The 15529-nt window shown below is 42.0% G+C and overlaps 1 protein-coding gene across 5 annotated transcripts in view; it reads right to left on the reverse strand.

The window, feature by feature from the left end:
- Positions 1 to 1282: 1282 nt before the first annotated feature.
- The window catches only part of LOC121290884, an 86878-nt gene continuing 72631 nt past the window's right edge, over positions 1283 to 15529 (reverse strand). For all 5 annotated transcript variants that reach the window (XM_041211913.1, XM_041211920.1, XM_041211928.1 and 2 more), the window contains one exon: positions 1283 to 5238. In XM_041211913.1, coding sequence (XP_041067847.1) covers positions 3140 to 5238 — 2099 coding nt within the window. In that variant the 3' untranslated portion in view covers positions 1283 to 3139. The remainder of the gene's footprint in view (positions 5239 to 15529) is intronic.

Genomic DNA, 15529 nt, shown 5'->3' on the forward strand with positions numbered 1-15529 from the left:
TCTATTCATCTGCTAACTTTGGGGAGAAGGTGGCATAGTGGTAATGTCATTGGATTACTAATCCACAGGAACAGACTAATATTCTGGGGATATTTGTTCAAATCCCACTATAGTAGCTGGTGGATTTTGAATTCTTGTCATAAATATGGAATATAAGGCTAGTCTCAGTAATGGTCACCATGAAACTATCATCGATTGCCGTAAAACCCATCTGCCATCATTACCTGTAATGCTGTAGCAAGTCACTCAATTCAAGGTGTCGTAAAGAGATATTAATGTATATAATGTTATTGGAAATTATTTTAAATTGGACTTGTAGTAGGCTCTGTGTCTGTGGATTTGTGTCTAAGTTTTAAGTGGATTAAAGCCAGCTCGTCTGGGTGCTTTGATGTATAATAGCTTTGAGATGTAACAGTAAGTAAAGGGTACATTTGCATTTTGCTGAATAAGCCATTCAAAGACTGGGGGTAAAATCTTGCACCTAGCTAGGAGACACCAAGCAATATGTTTATATTACAAATAAAATTGGTTCTAAGAAAGGAGTTCTCTTGTTAGAAGAGCTGGAGTTCAAAAGCCCTGGTGATACAATGACAATTTGCATTCAAAGGGAAAGACTGTGTAAAACAGAAAGGAGTTTGTGTGTGCAGGGCAGAGGTATATAATATCTAAGCAGCTGTGAGTCTACAACTGTCTGCAAATTTGTAAGGTGAAAATGCTTTGCATGATGTCTGTTTAAGTCTACTGGTTATTGTTGTCTTAGTGGACACTAATTTGGGAATTTGTTAAAAAGTTAAGATAGTGGTAATGCATATGTGTTTAATTTGTTGTAAATTAATAAATGTATAATTTAGTTTGATATAAAAAAAACTCTCAAGACTTGGTGATCTTACTCCTGAATTTAAAGCTGCAGCTCAAAACATACCAATTGAAAATATAGGTTATGACAGTTGTTTAAAGTTTCCCTCAGGGATTTTAAATAACTCGGCTTTTACCAACTGCTGGGTCATAACAAAGGACAATTTGGGATGGGCAACAAATGCTGGCCTTGCCAATGATGCCCACATCCCATGAAAGAATAAACAAAAACCTTCTGGGCAAAATTGGAATGTAATTTAAGCAACTTATTTTACCACAAGTGATAGGTTTAATGCTTTTTCTAACTGTTGTTGGCATAATTGCCTTGGAAACATTAAAATTAATTATTTTCTGAATATATTGCAGTTTTGATTCTTGGTTGCCCCCAATTTAATAAATAACTCAAATATGAGAAACAATGCAAGACTCCAAAACCAAGCTTGTTTATTGAAAAGTAGATGCTAAAAATTACATATACTTGATCATAATAAGCATTACAACATTGCATCTTGCACAAGGTTAGTCCTGGGGTCACATGGTCATTACCAAATCAACCTTCAAAGACCCTTCTTATTCTCAGGTTTGACTACAATTGTTCTTAGCATTGTTGCCACACTGGTGGATAAACACCTAGTCAAAACACCAAGATCTTTCTGTATCAGGAATTTAAGATATATGTTGTGGTAACGTTGAGTGCTGCGCACCTTTAAGAGAATGTAGTTAATTGACCATGTGACTGTATTGACCAATCACTACACAGCATGGGCTACATGGATAACAGGAAGCCTAGACCTGGAGGTGATTGAAGTAGCACATGTGGTGTTAGTGCTCTGTTCTTAAGTCCAATAAACCACCACTGTTTGTTCGGTTAATCGGCCTCTGTGCCTATATAGTTTCAAGCACCAACTAATACGTTAATATCAAGGGTTTAACACTAGCGTTCGCCAGGTGAAGCGAACCTGATAACTGAAAACATAAAATATGTAATCTAATAAAGGCGTGGACTTAAATTTTATATGTAGTCTTTGAGGCACCAAGGCAGACACCCATGTGACCCCTGGAGATTAAAGCTTGAATCATCCTAGTTTAGATGAAGACATGATTAACATATGTAAAATGAAGCAAATTGTAAATGTTGCAGTTAAAGTTGTACAGTAAACATGCAATCTACTGTAACTCTCAACAAAATAATAAGTATGAAGTCAATAGCAGAGTATTGAAAAACTGATGAATGAGAATGCTTAGAACCCAGCATGGTAACACGAAGCAAGGGAGCACTCTCTGCCTGAAACTTCAGGTTTGATTCTTTTTTCCTAAAGTTTTGACATTAATTTTATCGGTTCTGGAGCACACCCAGCTCTGCTGGAGATTCACCACAATGCAGCAGTGCTTGGAGAGAGAATGCACTGTCGTTGGAGCTTGTGTGGGCTTTGCAGCCAGAAGGGAAAATGCTCCCTGTGTTTTAAAGTCTAAAGCAGGTTAACCAGGAAGAGGGAAGTGAGGGAAATGAGAAAGTGATTTTCTGGTCTAGATTCATGTTTAGAGAGAAAACAAATTGTATTTTGATTGCTTTCTGTATTGGAGGAGTGCAGAGAAAAATGTAACATACCATGTGATACTGCATGCAAATAATGCCACTTATTGGCTTAATTCCTGTGCCTCAATTTGGTAAGTGTTTTATCTGGTCCACTGTGTATAGATGGAGGATTCATGTACTGGCACAGTTACATTCCATTGACCAATACACAGAGCAAGGGTCCCTTGGTTGCCATGCTATTGTTCATCTTGATATTAGGCAGAAAAAGGGTGCAGCCCCTATGTTAATGGATGCAAGGTATGTTTATGATGCTGAACCCAAACTAGTAGCTAGTATAAAAAACCTAAGCTTTGTTACAGAAACAAATTCGAGCAAAGAAATGCAATTTAGCTTAAAATTTGGGTAACAGGAAGTTCTTAAGAGTGGTCAGTACGTGGAATCGACTTCTGCAAAAAGTTGGAATCTGAGAATATTTAACAAAACTAATCAAATGCTGCAGTGAGGGCTCGAAGAATTAACTGAGATGAGCTGAATAACCTTAATCACTTTGAGATCTTGTTGCCCTGTAAGCTCCTGTCTTAATTACAAGCAGAAATTCACCCAATCATTTCTAAATGTCAATTATGGCAGCATCAATTTGACCTTTGTAGTCTCACATGAGGTTCCAAATGGAATACAGTAATCCTTAGCGAGGGGTGGGATGGAATAGCGGTGTGGTGTTGAGGGGTGGCAGGGTAATAGCAGTTCTTAGACATATTGATCCTCATTTTCTTCTGTCATTTCCATAATTGCAGCTCGAATACTTGTTTCAACAATATCTTTAAGTTCTTTGATTTCCTCCGAAGTGGCTGGTGGGAGCAAGTCTTTCACACTGTTAATTGTTTCTATTCTCTCCTGCGCATGCTTTTCAAAATCCTCCTTGTTCTTTTTAACAAGATCCTCAATAGCTTTCGAAGCTGCCTTGCAGTCTGTTTTAAACTTCTCATGTTCTTTTTCAAATTTAACTTTGTCTCTGTTTGGATCTAATCCCATTAGTTTCCCCAAACCATTGACACGATCCATCAGATATTGGGCAGAGACCTGAACATAAGTTTCAGAAATCATGTGAACAAGACTTGCAATATTGGTGGCTTGAGAGGCCTGTGTGTACAGCAGGTCTTGTAGGAAATTGTTGTGTGAATAGCTGGAAGTTTGCAAAGGCTTTTCATTGTATTTAATGAAATTGCTAAGTGAATTATTCAGGCAGCTCTTAATCAGGTTTGACATCATGGTGAAGAAGAGGACCATTTTACCCCATTGTTCTTTCACACGACCTAATGCTTCCAATCCTTTCATGAGCATCTCCACAGTTTTATCAAAATTAATTTCCTGTATCTCACAGTTTCTCAGTGTTTCCAGAGTCTCTTCAAGCTCTTTATTGCTCTTCCTCATATTTTCAAAGCTTTTCTCATACAGCTCTTGTGAAGCTAGAAGCTGTGCTGAGGATAGTTCCACCTTAAATCTGGCATTGCTCATGACAATTCCCATTCCCATGTTCACCTTTTTTGACTGAGCGCTAGCCATGTGTGGTGGAGTAGCAGTTACACCCATGGATCCAGTAGATGCCTTGCAGTAAGAGGCAAATTTAATTGATTTCGGGTTCACTTGTTTCATCTTCTTAGCCAGCTTTTCCATTGCCTTTGCATCAGGTGGCTTGGAATTTGCCAAAGTTTCCAGCTCCTCACATATTTCAATTGCTGCTTTGCAGATCTCAAGAGTGTCATCCTTTTCCTTGCAATTTTCTACATTTTCAGTTTCTTGCTGCAATTTCTTCAAAATCTGTTTACAAAAGTTTGTGAGCTCTCTTCCTGCGTCCATATTCTCTAGTTTCTGCTCATCAATGTTGTGATCTTTGTCCAGGAAAGACAGTAGTATTGATATTAAACATTGCAGAGAGTCTGATCCACATACAACATTGTTGCGAGATGCTCCAGTATCCTTGGATTTGGCTCCTTTACCAATACCTTTAAGCTCTTTGATCACTGAGGTGATAAATTTTCCAGAGATAAGTGAAGTGATACCACTGGCTAATGATCCTGCGATAAACATTGCCAAAGCATTCCAGCCAACAGGTATGGAATCCATTGCAGCTTCATAATCTGTCTGTGCTTTCTTTACCAGTTCATCTATTTCTTTGTGATACTCTTCAGCTTTTGCTTTTGCTTCTTTTGTTGATTTTTCCCTCATTTTAACAATTTCTTTTTTGATTTTTATTTGGTGGAATTCTTCCTCATATTTTCCTTTCGAACTTGTACACGCCTCCAGTAATTCACTGATCAGAAGGATGACCAAGTTAAATTTCTCCTCCACACCTTCTGCAAGTTTCAAGCATTGATCAGCACAGGATTTGATGTTGCTCAGAGGGATCGGGAGAAATTCCTCAGTGATCTCATGATCATCCTGCATGATAAAGTTCACGGCATTCTTCATGTCAATTGGAACTGTCAAAGTGTGAAGCCTAATTTGATCCATATTCTTGTGAGCTTCCTGAAAAGCCTCCCAGCCTTGATTGCTTACTTGCACCAAAGAGGCACGGAAAGATTTGGGATATTTCAAATACTTAAATCCGCCAATAGGTGTCTCCTTGTCTATTTCAAAGTCTTCTCCAGCTGAAAGGAAAGTAATTTCCCCTAAAATGGCTACAGAAAGTGGGCCAGGCATCAAGAACTGTTCCCAGTTACTGTATGGCTTTAAGAGTAATTCAGTGTCCTTCCTCACATCAGAAGCTTTAGTGATGTTCTTGAAGGCATCCCTCATGGGAATTGCAGTTTCACATCCCTCGACTTCCATGATGATTAACTTTTCTCCTGCAAGAGGAACGGTTGTAGTAAATACACATTATTTGTCTATTTAGCATTAAAGAGACAAATTCTGTGATACCTCGACATTGCTGACTTCATGTCAGATGCAGTCAGCGCATGTCAGTAAATCGGGACTTCCTGATTTGCACCAGATGTGTAGCAGATCCTCCTGACAAGTTGGAGTCTGACTGAATCCTTAGTAGTTCTTTTTTCTTCAATGGATTGTATGCAGCAGTTAAAGGAAGTTGTGAAAAGAGGGTATACACAGCAACAAGGCTATGGGCCTGACAATATTCTGGCAGTAATACTGAAGGCTTGTGCTTCAGAACTTGCCACACCCCTAGCCAAGCTGCTCCAGTACAGCTACAACACTGGCATCTACCCAGCAATTGCCTGGAAAATTGCCAGGTATGTCCTGTCCACAAAAAGCAGGACAAATCAAACCAGGACAATTATTGCCCCATCAGTCTACTCTCAGGGCAGGATTTTTCACTGTGGGCAGGGCGTGCACCTGAATTGTTCGAGTGTAAAGTGACGTGTGATGACGTCGGGCAAGCTAATTAGCTAATTCAGAGGATCAGGCATGCGTCCCGACGTCACTGCACGCCATCACGATATTTCGTTCAGCGGGCATGTGCCAGAGTAGGCTGTACGCCCGCCAAAATGTAAACGGCCTATTAAGGCCATGAAGAAATCAATTGAGCCACTTGAGAACGCTGCCTGTCCAACCTTAAGGTTGGCGGGCAGGCAGAAAGCCCAAGCGGCCTTCGCATTTTTGAGGAAACCTCATCCATGAGTGGGATGAGGTATCTGAAGCTTTTATTGAATAAATAAATTAATTTTCATAAATATAAAAGCATGATCCCACTCAGGTGACAGTCACATGAGGGACATGTTTAAATAAATTTTTAAACCTTTCATTTATTTTTTTAAACATCGATTCAATCTCCCCAAGGCAGCTCCGTGCCTCAGAGATTGCTGCACTCTTTCACGCGCATGTGCAAAAGAGCGCAGGCCCTGACTCTCCCTGCCCAGGTAGCGCAGAGCGCTACCGGTCACGTATTACACTGGGCAGGCTTGCATAAAATGGCGGCGCGGAGCTGATTGTGGGCGGCGATCAGCTCTGCACCTGCCCCCTCCTGCCATAGGAAATATCCTAGCCTAAGTGTAAAGGTAGAAATGCAGCTTACCATTTGGTAAAGGAATGAAAAAGGGACAAGATTCCTTTTGAAGTAAGAACTTAAGAAATAAGAGCAGGAGTAGGCCATTCGGCCCCTCAAGCCTGCCCCGCCATTCAATAAGATCATGGCTGATTTGCCAGCTCCTCATAGCCCTCAACTCCCTGATATTTCAAAAACCTATCTACCTCCTCTGTAAATACTTTCAGTGATCTAGTCTCCACAACTCTGAGGTGGAGAAGCCCAGACATTCACTACCCGCAGAAGAAATGCCTCCGCATCTCAGTTTCAAATGAGTATCCCCTTATTCTGTAACTATGTCCCCTACTTTGAGATACCCCTCTAGTGGAAACAGCTTCTCAACATCTACCCTGTCAAACCCCCTCAGAATCTTGTACCCCTCATTCTTCTAAACTCCAATGAATAAAGGCTTAACCTGTTTAGCTATTTTTGATAAGTCAATCCCTTCATCACAAGAATCAACCCAGTGAATTTCTTTTGAATAGCCTCCGTTGCCAGTATATCCTTTCTTAAATACAGGGACCAAAACTGTACACAGTACTCCAGGGTGTTGGTGAGGCTGCACCTGTACAGTTGTAACAATACTTCCCTATTTTTAAACTCCAACCCCGAGCAATACAGGCCAAAATTCTATTTGCCTTCTTAATTACTTGCTGCACCTGCATGCTAACTTTGTGTTTCATGCACACCCACATCCCTCTGTACTACACTATTTTGGAGTCTCTGTCCATTTAAATAATAGTCTGACTTTTGATTCTTCCTACCAAAGTGTGTGGCTTTACACTTTCCTACGTTAAACTCCATCTGCTAAGTTTTTGCTCACTCACTCAACCTGTCTATATCCGTTGCAGATTCCTTATGTCCTCATCACAACATGCCCTCTCATATTTTTGTATCATCAGCAAATTTGGATACATTACATTTTGTCTCCTCCTCCAATTCATTAATATAGATAGTAAATGCACTAGGACTGATCCTTGTGGCATTCCACTAGTTACGTCTTTTCAACCTGAAAAAGACCTATTAATCCCGACTCTATTTTGATGTGTTAACCAATCCTCAATTCATGCTAGTACATTACCCCCAATACTGTGAGCTCCTATCTTGTGCAATAAGCTTTTATGTGGCACCTTACTGAATCCTTCTGGAAATCCAAATACACAACATTTACTGGTTCCCCTTTATCAACTCTGCTTGTTATATCCTCAAAGAACTCCAGCAAATTTTGTCAAATATGATTTCCCTTTCACAAAACCACGTTGACTCTGTTTGATTGTGTTAATCTTTTCCAAGTGTCCTGCTATTTCTTCGTTAATAAAGGGACTCTAGCATTTTCCCAACAACAGATGTTAGGCTGACTGGCTCATAGTTTCCCGAAATGTCTCCTTCCCTCCTTGAACAGGGGCATCACATTAGCGGTTTTCCAATCCGCTGGGACCCTCCTGGAATCCAGTGAGTTCTGGAATATTTCAACCAATGCCTCCACTATCTCTGCAGCCACTTCCTTTAAAACCCTTGGATGCAGGTCCTGGTGACTTGTCTGCCTTTAGTTTATCAAATGCTTTGTCCCTCGTGATAGAGACTGTTACAAGATCTTTCGTCCCATTAGCTCCTTGCTTATTTGATATCTTTGGAATGTTTATAGTGCCCTCCATGGTGAAGGCCAATGCAAAATATTGATTTAAATTATCTGCCATTTCCCTGTTATCAATTCTCCAGTTGCACCCTCCAAGGATCCCATGCTCACTTTAGCCATTCTCTTTTTTATATACCCGTAGATGGTCTTGCTGTTTGTTTCTATATTTCTTGCCAATTTACTTTCACAATCAATTTTCTCCCTCTTTATTAGCTTTTTAGTCATCCATTGCTGGTTCCTAAAAAATTCCCAATCCTCTGGCCTATCACTAGTTTTCGCCACTTTTGTATGTCTTCGTTTTTGATTGGATACTCTCCTTGACCACCTTTGTTAACCACAGATGGTTCATCCTTCTCATCAAGTCCTTCTTTTTGACCGGGATAAATTTTTGCTGAGTGTTATGAAATATCTGCCTAAATGTCTGCCACTGCTCATCCACTCACCTCCCCCTTAGTCTATTTTCCCATCCTGCTTTAGACAACTCTTTCTTCATACCTCTATAATTTAAGTTAAGAAACTGGTTTGAGACCAGAGTTGCTCACCCTCAAACTGAATTTGAAATTCTAACATGTTGTTATCCATATCCCCTAGAGGATCCTTAACTACAATATCTCTCATTAATCCCATCTTATTACACCTTACTAAACCTAAAATAGCTAGCTTCTGCAACATATTGCTCTAAGAAACAATCCCTGATGCATTCTGCAGATTAGTCTTCCATTTTACCCCTGCCAATCTGATTTGTCCAGTCAATATGCAGGTTAAAATCATCCATGACAATTGTAGTGTCCTTCTTACATGCCTCCATTATTTCCTGATTTATGCTTTGTCCTAGAGTGAGGCAACACTTTGCGGGCCTATAGACGACTCCCACTCATGACTTCTTCCCCTTGCTATTCCTTATTTCCACTCAAACTGATTCTACATCATTATCTATTAACCCTATATCACTCCTCACCAATGCACTGATACCCTCTTTTATTATTTTCCTTTTTGCCTATTTTCCCCAGAATGTCAAATACCCTTGAATACTGAGTTCCCAGTCTTAGTCACCCTGCAATCATGTCTCTGCAACAGTTATCAAGTCATATTCATTTAATTCTTTTTGTGCCGTCAACTCATCTATCTTGTTACAAATGCTGCGTGCTTTCAGATAAAGAACCTTAAAAGCTTCAACTTTTTACCTTTATTATTCATTCTAATTTCTGCTGCACTATTCTGCTTATATTTTCTGCTCCTTCCTGTAACACTTTGATTATCATTCACCTCTTCACTACGCTGCAACTCTGCTGTCTTGTTTCTTTTTGATTTTGTAAACTTCCCTTCAATTGAACCCTCCCCCCCTCCTGCTAAGAGGTCCAGACACTGCTCACTGAGTCCCTGGAGGAGGGGGACAGGGATACTTTTGAAGAAGCTGTGTTCGTCCAAAATTGGATGGAGGAAAAAAAGCTAAGAGCTGAAAAGGTAACAAACCTTTTGGTTAGAACAGCTTATTGTGCTGTGAAACATGGCAAAGATTTTCGGGAGTCGGAGAATAAAAGATGCAGCACATAGGGGAGGCAATGGTGCAGTAATATTGTCACGACTAGTAATCCAGAGTAATGCTCTGGGGATCCAGGAATTTAAATTCAATAAAAATCTGGAATTAAAAGTCTAATGATTCCATTTTGGAGGCTGATGAGGTCATTGGTTCCTCCAGGGAGTGCAGACAGAGCCAAGCTTTTGGCACCACAAGCAGCCTGTCTGTATAGGAGGGGAGGAAGTGAGGAAGAGCAATAGTAATAGGGTATTCTATAGTCAGGGGAACAGATAGGCGCTACTGTGGCCATCAACGTGACTCCAGGATGGTATGTTGCCTCCCTGGTGCCAGGGTCCAGGATGTCACTGTATGGCTGCAAGGCATTCTGAAGGGGGAGGATGGTAAGGCAGAGGTCATGCTCAAGTTGGTACTGATGATATAGGTAGAAAGAGGGATGAGGTCTTGCATCAAGAATTCAGGGAGTTAGGCAGTAGACAAAAGGCAAGACCTCTCGGGTTGTAATCTCTGGATTACTCCCAGCGCCACGTGCTAGCGAGCTCAGAAATAGGAGAATACCGCAGATGAATATGTGGCTTAAGAGTTGGTGCAGGAGGAGGTTTTAGATTCCTGGATCACTGGGACTGTTTCTGGGGAAGGTGGGACCTCTACCAGCAAGCCGGTCTATATCTGAACAGAGCAGGACTAACATCCTTGCGGGCGGGTTTGCTAGTGCTGTTGGGAGGAGTTTAAACTAATTCGGTAGGGGGAGGGGACACAGAATGTTAACAGAATAGGGACACATCATAATACAGTAAAACAATCAAGTCAGCGGGAGTACAGCTGCATTAAGCTTCAAGGGAGTAAGGCAAGGCTGGATGACCTCTACTTTAATGCCAGGAGTATTGCAGGTAAAATGGATGAGTTAAGGATGAGAATTGACACGTGGAATTGTGATATAGTAGCCATCACTGAGACGTGGTTAAGGGAAGGGCAGGATTGGCAGCTCAACATTCCGGGATGTAGAATCTTCAGGTGAGACAGGGGAGGGGGTAAAAGAGGAGGAGGCATTGCATTATTAGTTAAAGAGTCAGTTACTGCAGTAAGGAGAAATTATATCTTGGAGTGGGCATCGAATGAAGCTTTGTGGGTAGAGCTTAGGAATAAAAAAGGGGCAACCACATTATTAGGTGTTTATTATAGACCCCCAGATAGTCAGCAGGAAATTGAGGAGCAAATATGTGCACAATTTGTGGTGGTGTGTAAAAGCAATAACAATAGGGTAACTATATTAGGTGATTTCAACTTTCCCAACATTAATTGGGATAGACATAGTGTTAAGGGCTTGGATGGAGTGGATTTCTTGAAATGTGTACTGGAGAACTTTTTAGGTCAATATGTAGAGGGTCCAACAAGGGACGGCGCATTGCTGGACCTAATTCTAGGGAATGAAGCCGGACAGGTGGCTGTGGTGGTGGTGGGTGAGCATTTTAGTGATAGCGACCACAACATGGTACAGTTTAAGTTTGTTATGGCCAAAGGAATTGACAAGTTTCAAATAAATATTTTGGATTGGGGGAGAGTGGATTTTAGTAAAATAAGGCAGGATCTTGCCAAGGTAGACTGGGAACAGTTACTTGTAGGGAAATCTACAGAGCAACAGTGGGGGGTGTTCAAAAAGGAAATGGGGAGGGTACAGGCTCAACAAGTTCCCTCTAGAGTGATAGGAAGGAGTAACAAGCCCAGAGAACCATGGATGACTGGAGGTATTCAGGGTATGATGAGAAGGAAAAGAGAGACTTTTAGCAGGTACAAGGGAAGCAAATCAGCAGAGGCATTAGAGGAGTACAGACAGTACAGGTTGGAGCTTAAGAAAGCAATTAGGAGAGCAAAGAGGGTATATGAGAAAGCTCTGGCTGGTAAAAGTAGGGAAAATCCCAAGATATATAAGTATATCAATGGGAAGAGGATAACCAGGGAATGAGTAGGGCCCATAAGGAACCAAGGGGGCAATCTATGGGTGGAGCCAGAGGACATCGCTAGAGTGTTGAATAAATACTTCATGGCCGTCTTCACCCAAGAGAATGAGGATGAAGGTATCGCTCGGGGAGAGAGACTGCGAGGTTCTTAAGCAAATTGATATAGGGAGTGACAAGGTATTGAAGGTGTTGGCAGGCTTAAAAATGGACAAATCTCCAGGTCCGGATGATTTGTGTCCCAGGCTGCTGAGGGAGACAAGGCAGGAGATCACAGGGGCTCTGACCCGAATTTTTAATTCCTCTCTGGCCACGGAGGAGGTGCCAGAGGACTGGAGAACAGCTAATATGGTTCTGCGATTTAAGAAGTGTTGTAGAGATAAGCCAGGGAACTACAGGCCAGTGAGTCTCACGTCAGTGGTAGGAAAACTATTGGCGAAAGTTCTGAAGGAGAGTATCTATCTCCACTTGGAGAGGCAAGGTTTGATCAGGGATAGTCAGCATGGCTTTGTCAGAGGGAGGTCATGCCTGACAAATTTGATTGAATTTTTTGAGGAGGTGACCAGGTGTGTAGATGAGGGTAGTACAGTTGATGTAGTTTATATGGATTTCAGCAAAGCCTTTGACAAGGTCCCACATGGGAGACTTATAAAGAAGGCAAATGCACAAGGGATACAGGGTAATTTGATAAGGTGGATTCAAAATTGGCTTAGTTGAAAGGGACAGAGGGTGATGACAGAAGGATGCTTTAGTGACTGGGAGCCAGTGTCCAGTGGCACACCACAGGGATCTGTGCTCAGTCCCCTATTATTTGTCATTTATATAAACGACATAGATGACTATGTGGGGGGTAGGATTAGTAAGTTTGCGGATGACACAAAGATTGGCCAGGTGGTTAACAGTGAGTTTGAGTGTTTTGGGCTACAGGAAGATATAGACAGGATGGTCAAACAGGCAGATAAGTGGCAGATGGAATTTAACCCTGAAAAATGTGAGGTGATACACTTTGGAAGGAGTAATTTGACAAGGAAATATTCAATGAACGGCATGGCACTTGGAAGTTCTGAGGAACAAAGGGACATTGGCGTGTGTGTCCACAGATCTCTGAAAGCAGAGGGGTTGGTTAGTGGGGTGGTGAAAAAGGCATATGGGATACTTGCCTTTATCAATTGAGGCACAGATTACAAAAGTAGGGAGGTCATGTTGGAGTTGTATAGAACCTTGGTGAAGCCAGTTAGGTTTAGCATTGTCATGGAAAAGGACAGAGATAAAGCCATGTCCCCTACAAAAATAACAGTGGTACTGCCAAATCTAGACGCCCCTGGTTGTCTAGAGGTATACGTGGGAAGATCAAACAGAAAAAGAAAGCATACGATAGGTACAAAGAACCAAGCACTGCAGATAGCCTAGATAAATATAGGAAGTGCAGGGACAAAGTCAAAAAGGAAATCAAAGAAAGGGCATGAGAAAAGATTAGCAAGTAAAGTTAAAGATAACCCAAAGATGTTTTACAAATACATTAAAGCTAAAAGGATAGTTAAGGAAAAAGTGGGACCTATCAGAGATGAATCTTGTGTGTAGATGCAGAGGCTGTGGGAAGGGTTTTGAATGAATGTTTTGGGCAGAATCTTGCCCTCGGATGGCATGTGGACCCCTCCGGCTCGGCAGTGGGCGGCCATTTTAAGCAGGCGGGCTGCCTGTTCCGGTGGGGAGGGGTTCCCCAGCTGTCAAAGTGCGCTCTCTCGTGCATGCGCACTGCTCCCTGTAACAAAGTCCTGTCTCAGGGAGATTCGTGACAGGTAAGTGAAGTTTAAAAATAGATACATTAAAAAATTATTAACATGTCCCCCTCATGTGACAATGTCACACGAGATGGGACGTTTTAATACAAAACACATAAACTTTATTAATTTTTTAAAAAACGGACATGAAACTTCATCCTGCCAGTGGATGAAGTTTCATGAATAATTTGGAGCCCGCTAGGGTTCCTGGCCTGCCCACCAGCCTTAAGGTTGGCTGGGCAGGTCTTTAATTACTTTAATTAGCCTGTCAATGGCCTCAATTGGCCATTGACAGGTCGGCAGGCAGGATTTCGCTGTCCGCCCGCCTGCTTAAAAATTTAAAGGGACTGGGATGACGTTGGGGGTTCCTCCCAATGTCATCCCACATCATTTTCCCCTTGGCGAGTGGGCCCCGCCCCCAAATCCCGACGGGAAAATCCTGGTCTTTGTCTCCGTGTTTACAAAGGAAAGAAGGACGTAGATATTGTAGTCCAGGAGGAACACTGCGAGATATTGGACGGGATAGTCATAAAGAGAGAGGTAGTACTCGAAGAGTTGAAATCCTTGAAAGTTGATAAGTCGCCAGGACCAGATGGATTGTTTCCGAGGCTGCTGAAGGAAGTCAGGGAGGAGATAGCAGATGCTCTGAGGATGATTTTCCAACTTCACTAGATACAGGGGAGGTACCGGAGGACTGGAGAATTGCAAATGTAGTTCCATTGTTTAAAAAGGGATCAAAGGAAATGCCAAACAATTATAGGCCAGTTAGTCATACATTGGTGGTGAGCAAATTAGTAGAATCAATCCTGAGAGATAGGATTAACTGTCATGTGGAAAGGCATGGACTAGTCAGGGATGGTCAGCATGGATTTGTTAAAGGAAGGTCTTGCCTCACAAATTTGATTGAATTCTTTGAGGAAGTGACCTGAAGGTTGATGAAGGTAGTGCAGTGGATGTTGTGTACATGGATTTTAGCAAGGCATTTGACAAGGTCCCACATGGCAGATTGATCAGGAAAGTAAAAGCCCATGGGATTCAGGGTAATGTGGCAAACTGGATAAAAGGTTGGCTTTGTAACAGGAAACAAAGGGTAATGGTTGATGGATGCCCTTGCGAATGGAAAGTTGTCTCAAGTGGTGTTCCACAGGGCTCGGTGTTGGGACCCTTGCTGTTTGTGCTATATGTTAATGATTTGGACGTGAATGGGGGTGGGGGGGGGGGGGTTTGGGAAATTTGCAGATGACATGAAGATCGGCCAAGTAGTGGATCGTGTAGAGGATAGCCATAATCTCCAAAACGACATAGATGGGTTGGTGGAGTGGGCGGTAAAGTGGAAGATGGATTTTAACAGAGAAGTGTGAGGTCATACATTTAGGGAGGTCGAACAGTTACAGGGATTACAAAATAAATGAGAATATACTAAGAGGGGTAGATGAAATGAGAGATCTTGGCATACATGTGCACAGGTCCCTGAAGGCAGCAGTTCAAATAGACAAGGTTGTAAAGAAGGCATATGGAATGCTCTCCTTCACTGGCAGAGGTATAGAATATAAAAGTAAGGATATAATGTTGGAATTGTATAAAACACTGGTGAGGCCACAACTGGAGTATTGTGTGCAGTTCTGGTCACCACATTACAGGAAGGATGTAATAGCTCTGGAGAGAGTTCAGAGGAGGTTTACAAGAAAGTTGCCAGGGTTAGAAGTGTAGCTATAAGGAGAGATTGGATAGGGTGGGGTTATTTTTCTTAGAACAAAGAAGGCTGAGAGGTGACTTGATTGAGGTGTACAAAATTATGAGGGGAATAGATAGAGTGGACAGGATAAAATTGTTTCCCTTGGTGGAGAATTCTAGAACCAGGGGACAGAGATTCAAGATAAGTGGCAGAAGGTGTAGGGGAGACATGAGGAAGAACTTTTTATGCAGAGAGTAGTGGGTGTCTGGAATTCGCTGCCCAAGTTGGTGATAGAAACAGAAACTTTAAACTCTTTTAAAAATTACCTGGATCTGCACCTAAAGTGCTGTAAGCTGCAGGGCTATGGACCGGGTGCAGGAAGGTGGGATTAGAAAGGGCACCTGGGTGTCCTCGGGCTGGCATGGACAAGATGGGCCGAATGGCCTCCTTCTGTGCTGTAACTTTTCTATGGTTCTAAGGATGTGATTGCACTGGAGGGGGTGCAGAGGAGATT

Source organism: Carcharodon carcharias, chromosome 2, assembly GCF_017639515.1.
Source record: "Carcharodon carcharias isolate sCarCar2 chromosome 2, sCarCar2.pri, whole genome shotgun sequence".
NCBI lineage: Eukaryota > Metazoa > Chordata > Chondrichthyes > Lamniformes > Lamnidae > Carcharodon > Carcharodon carcharias.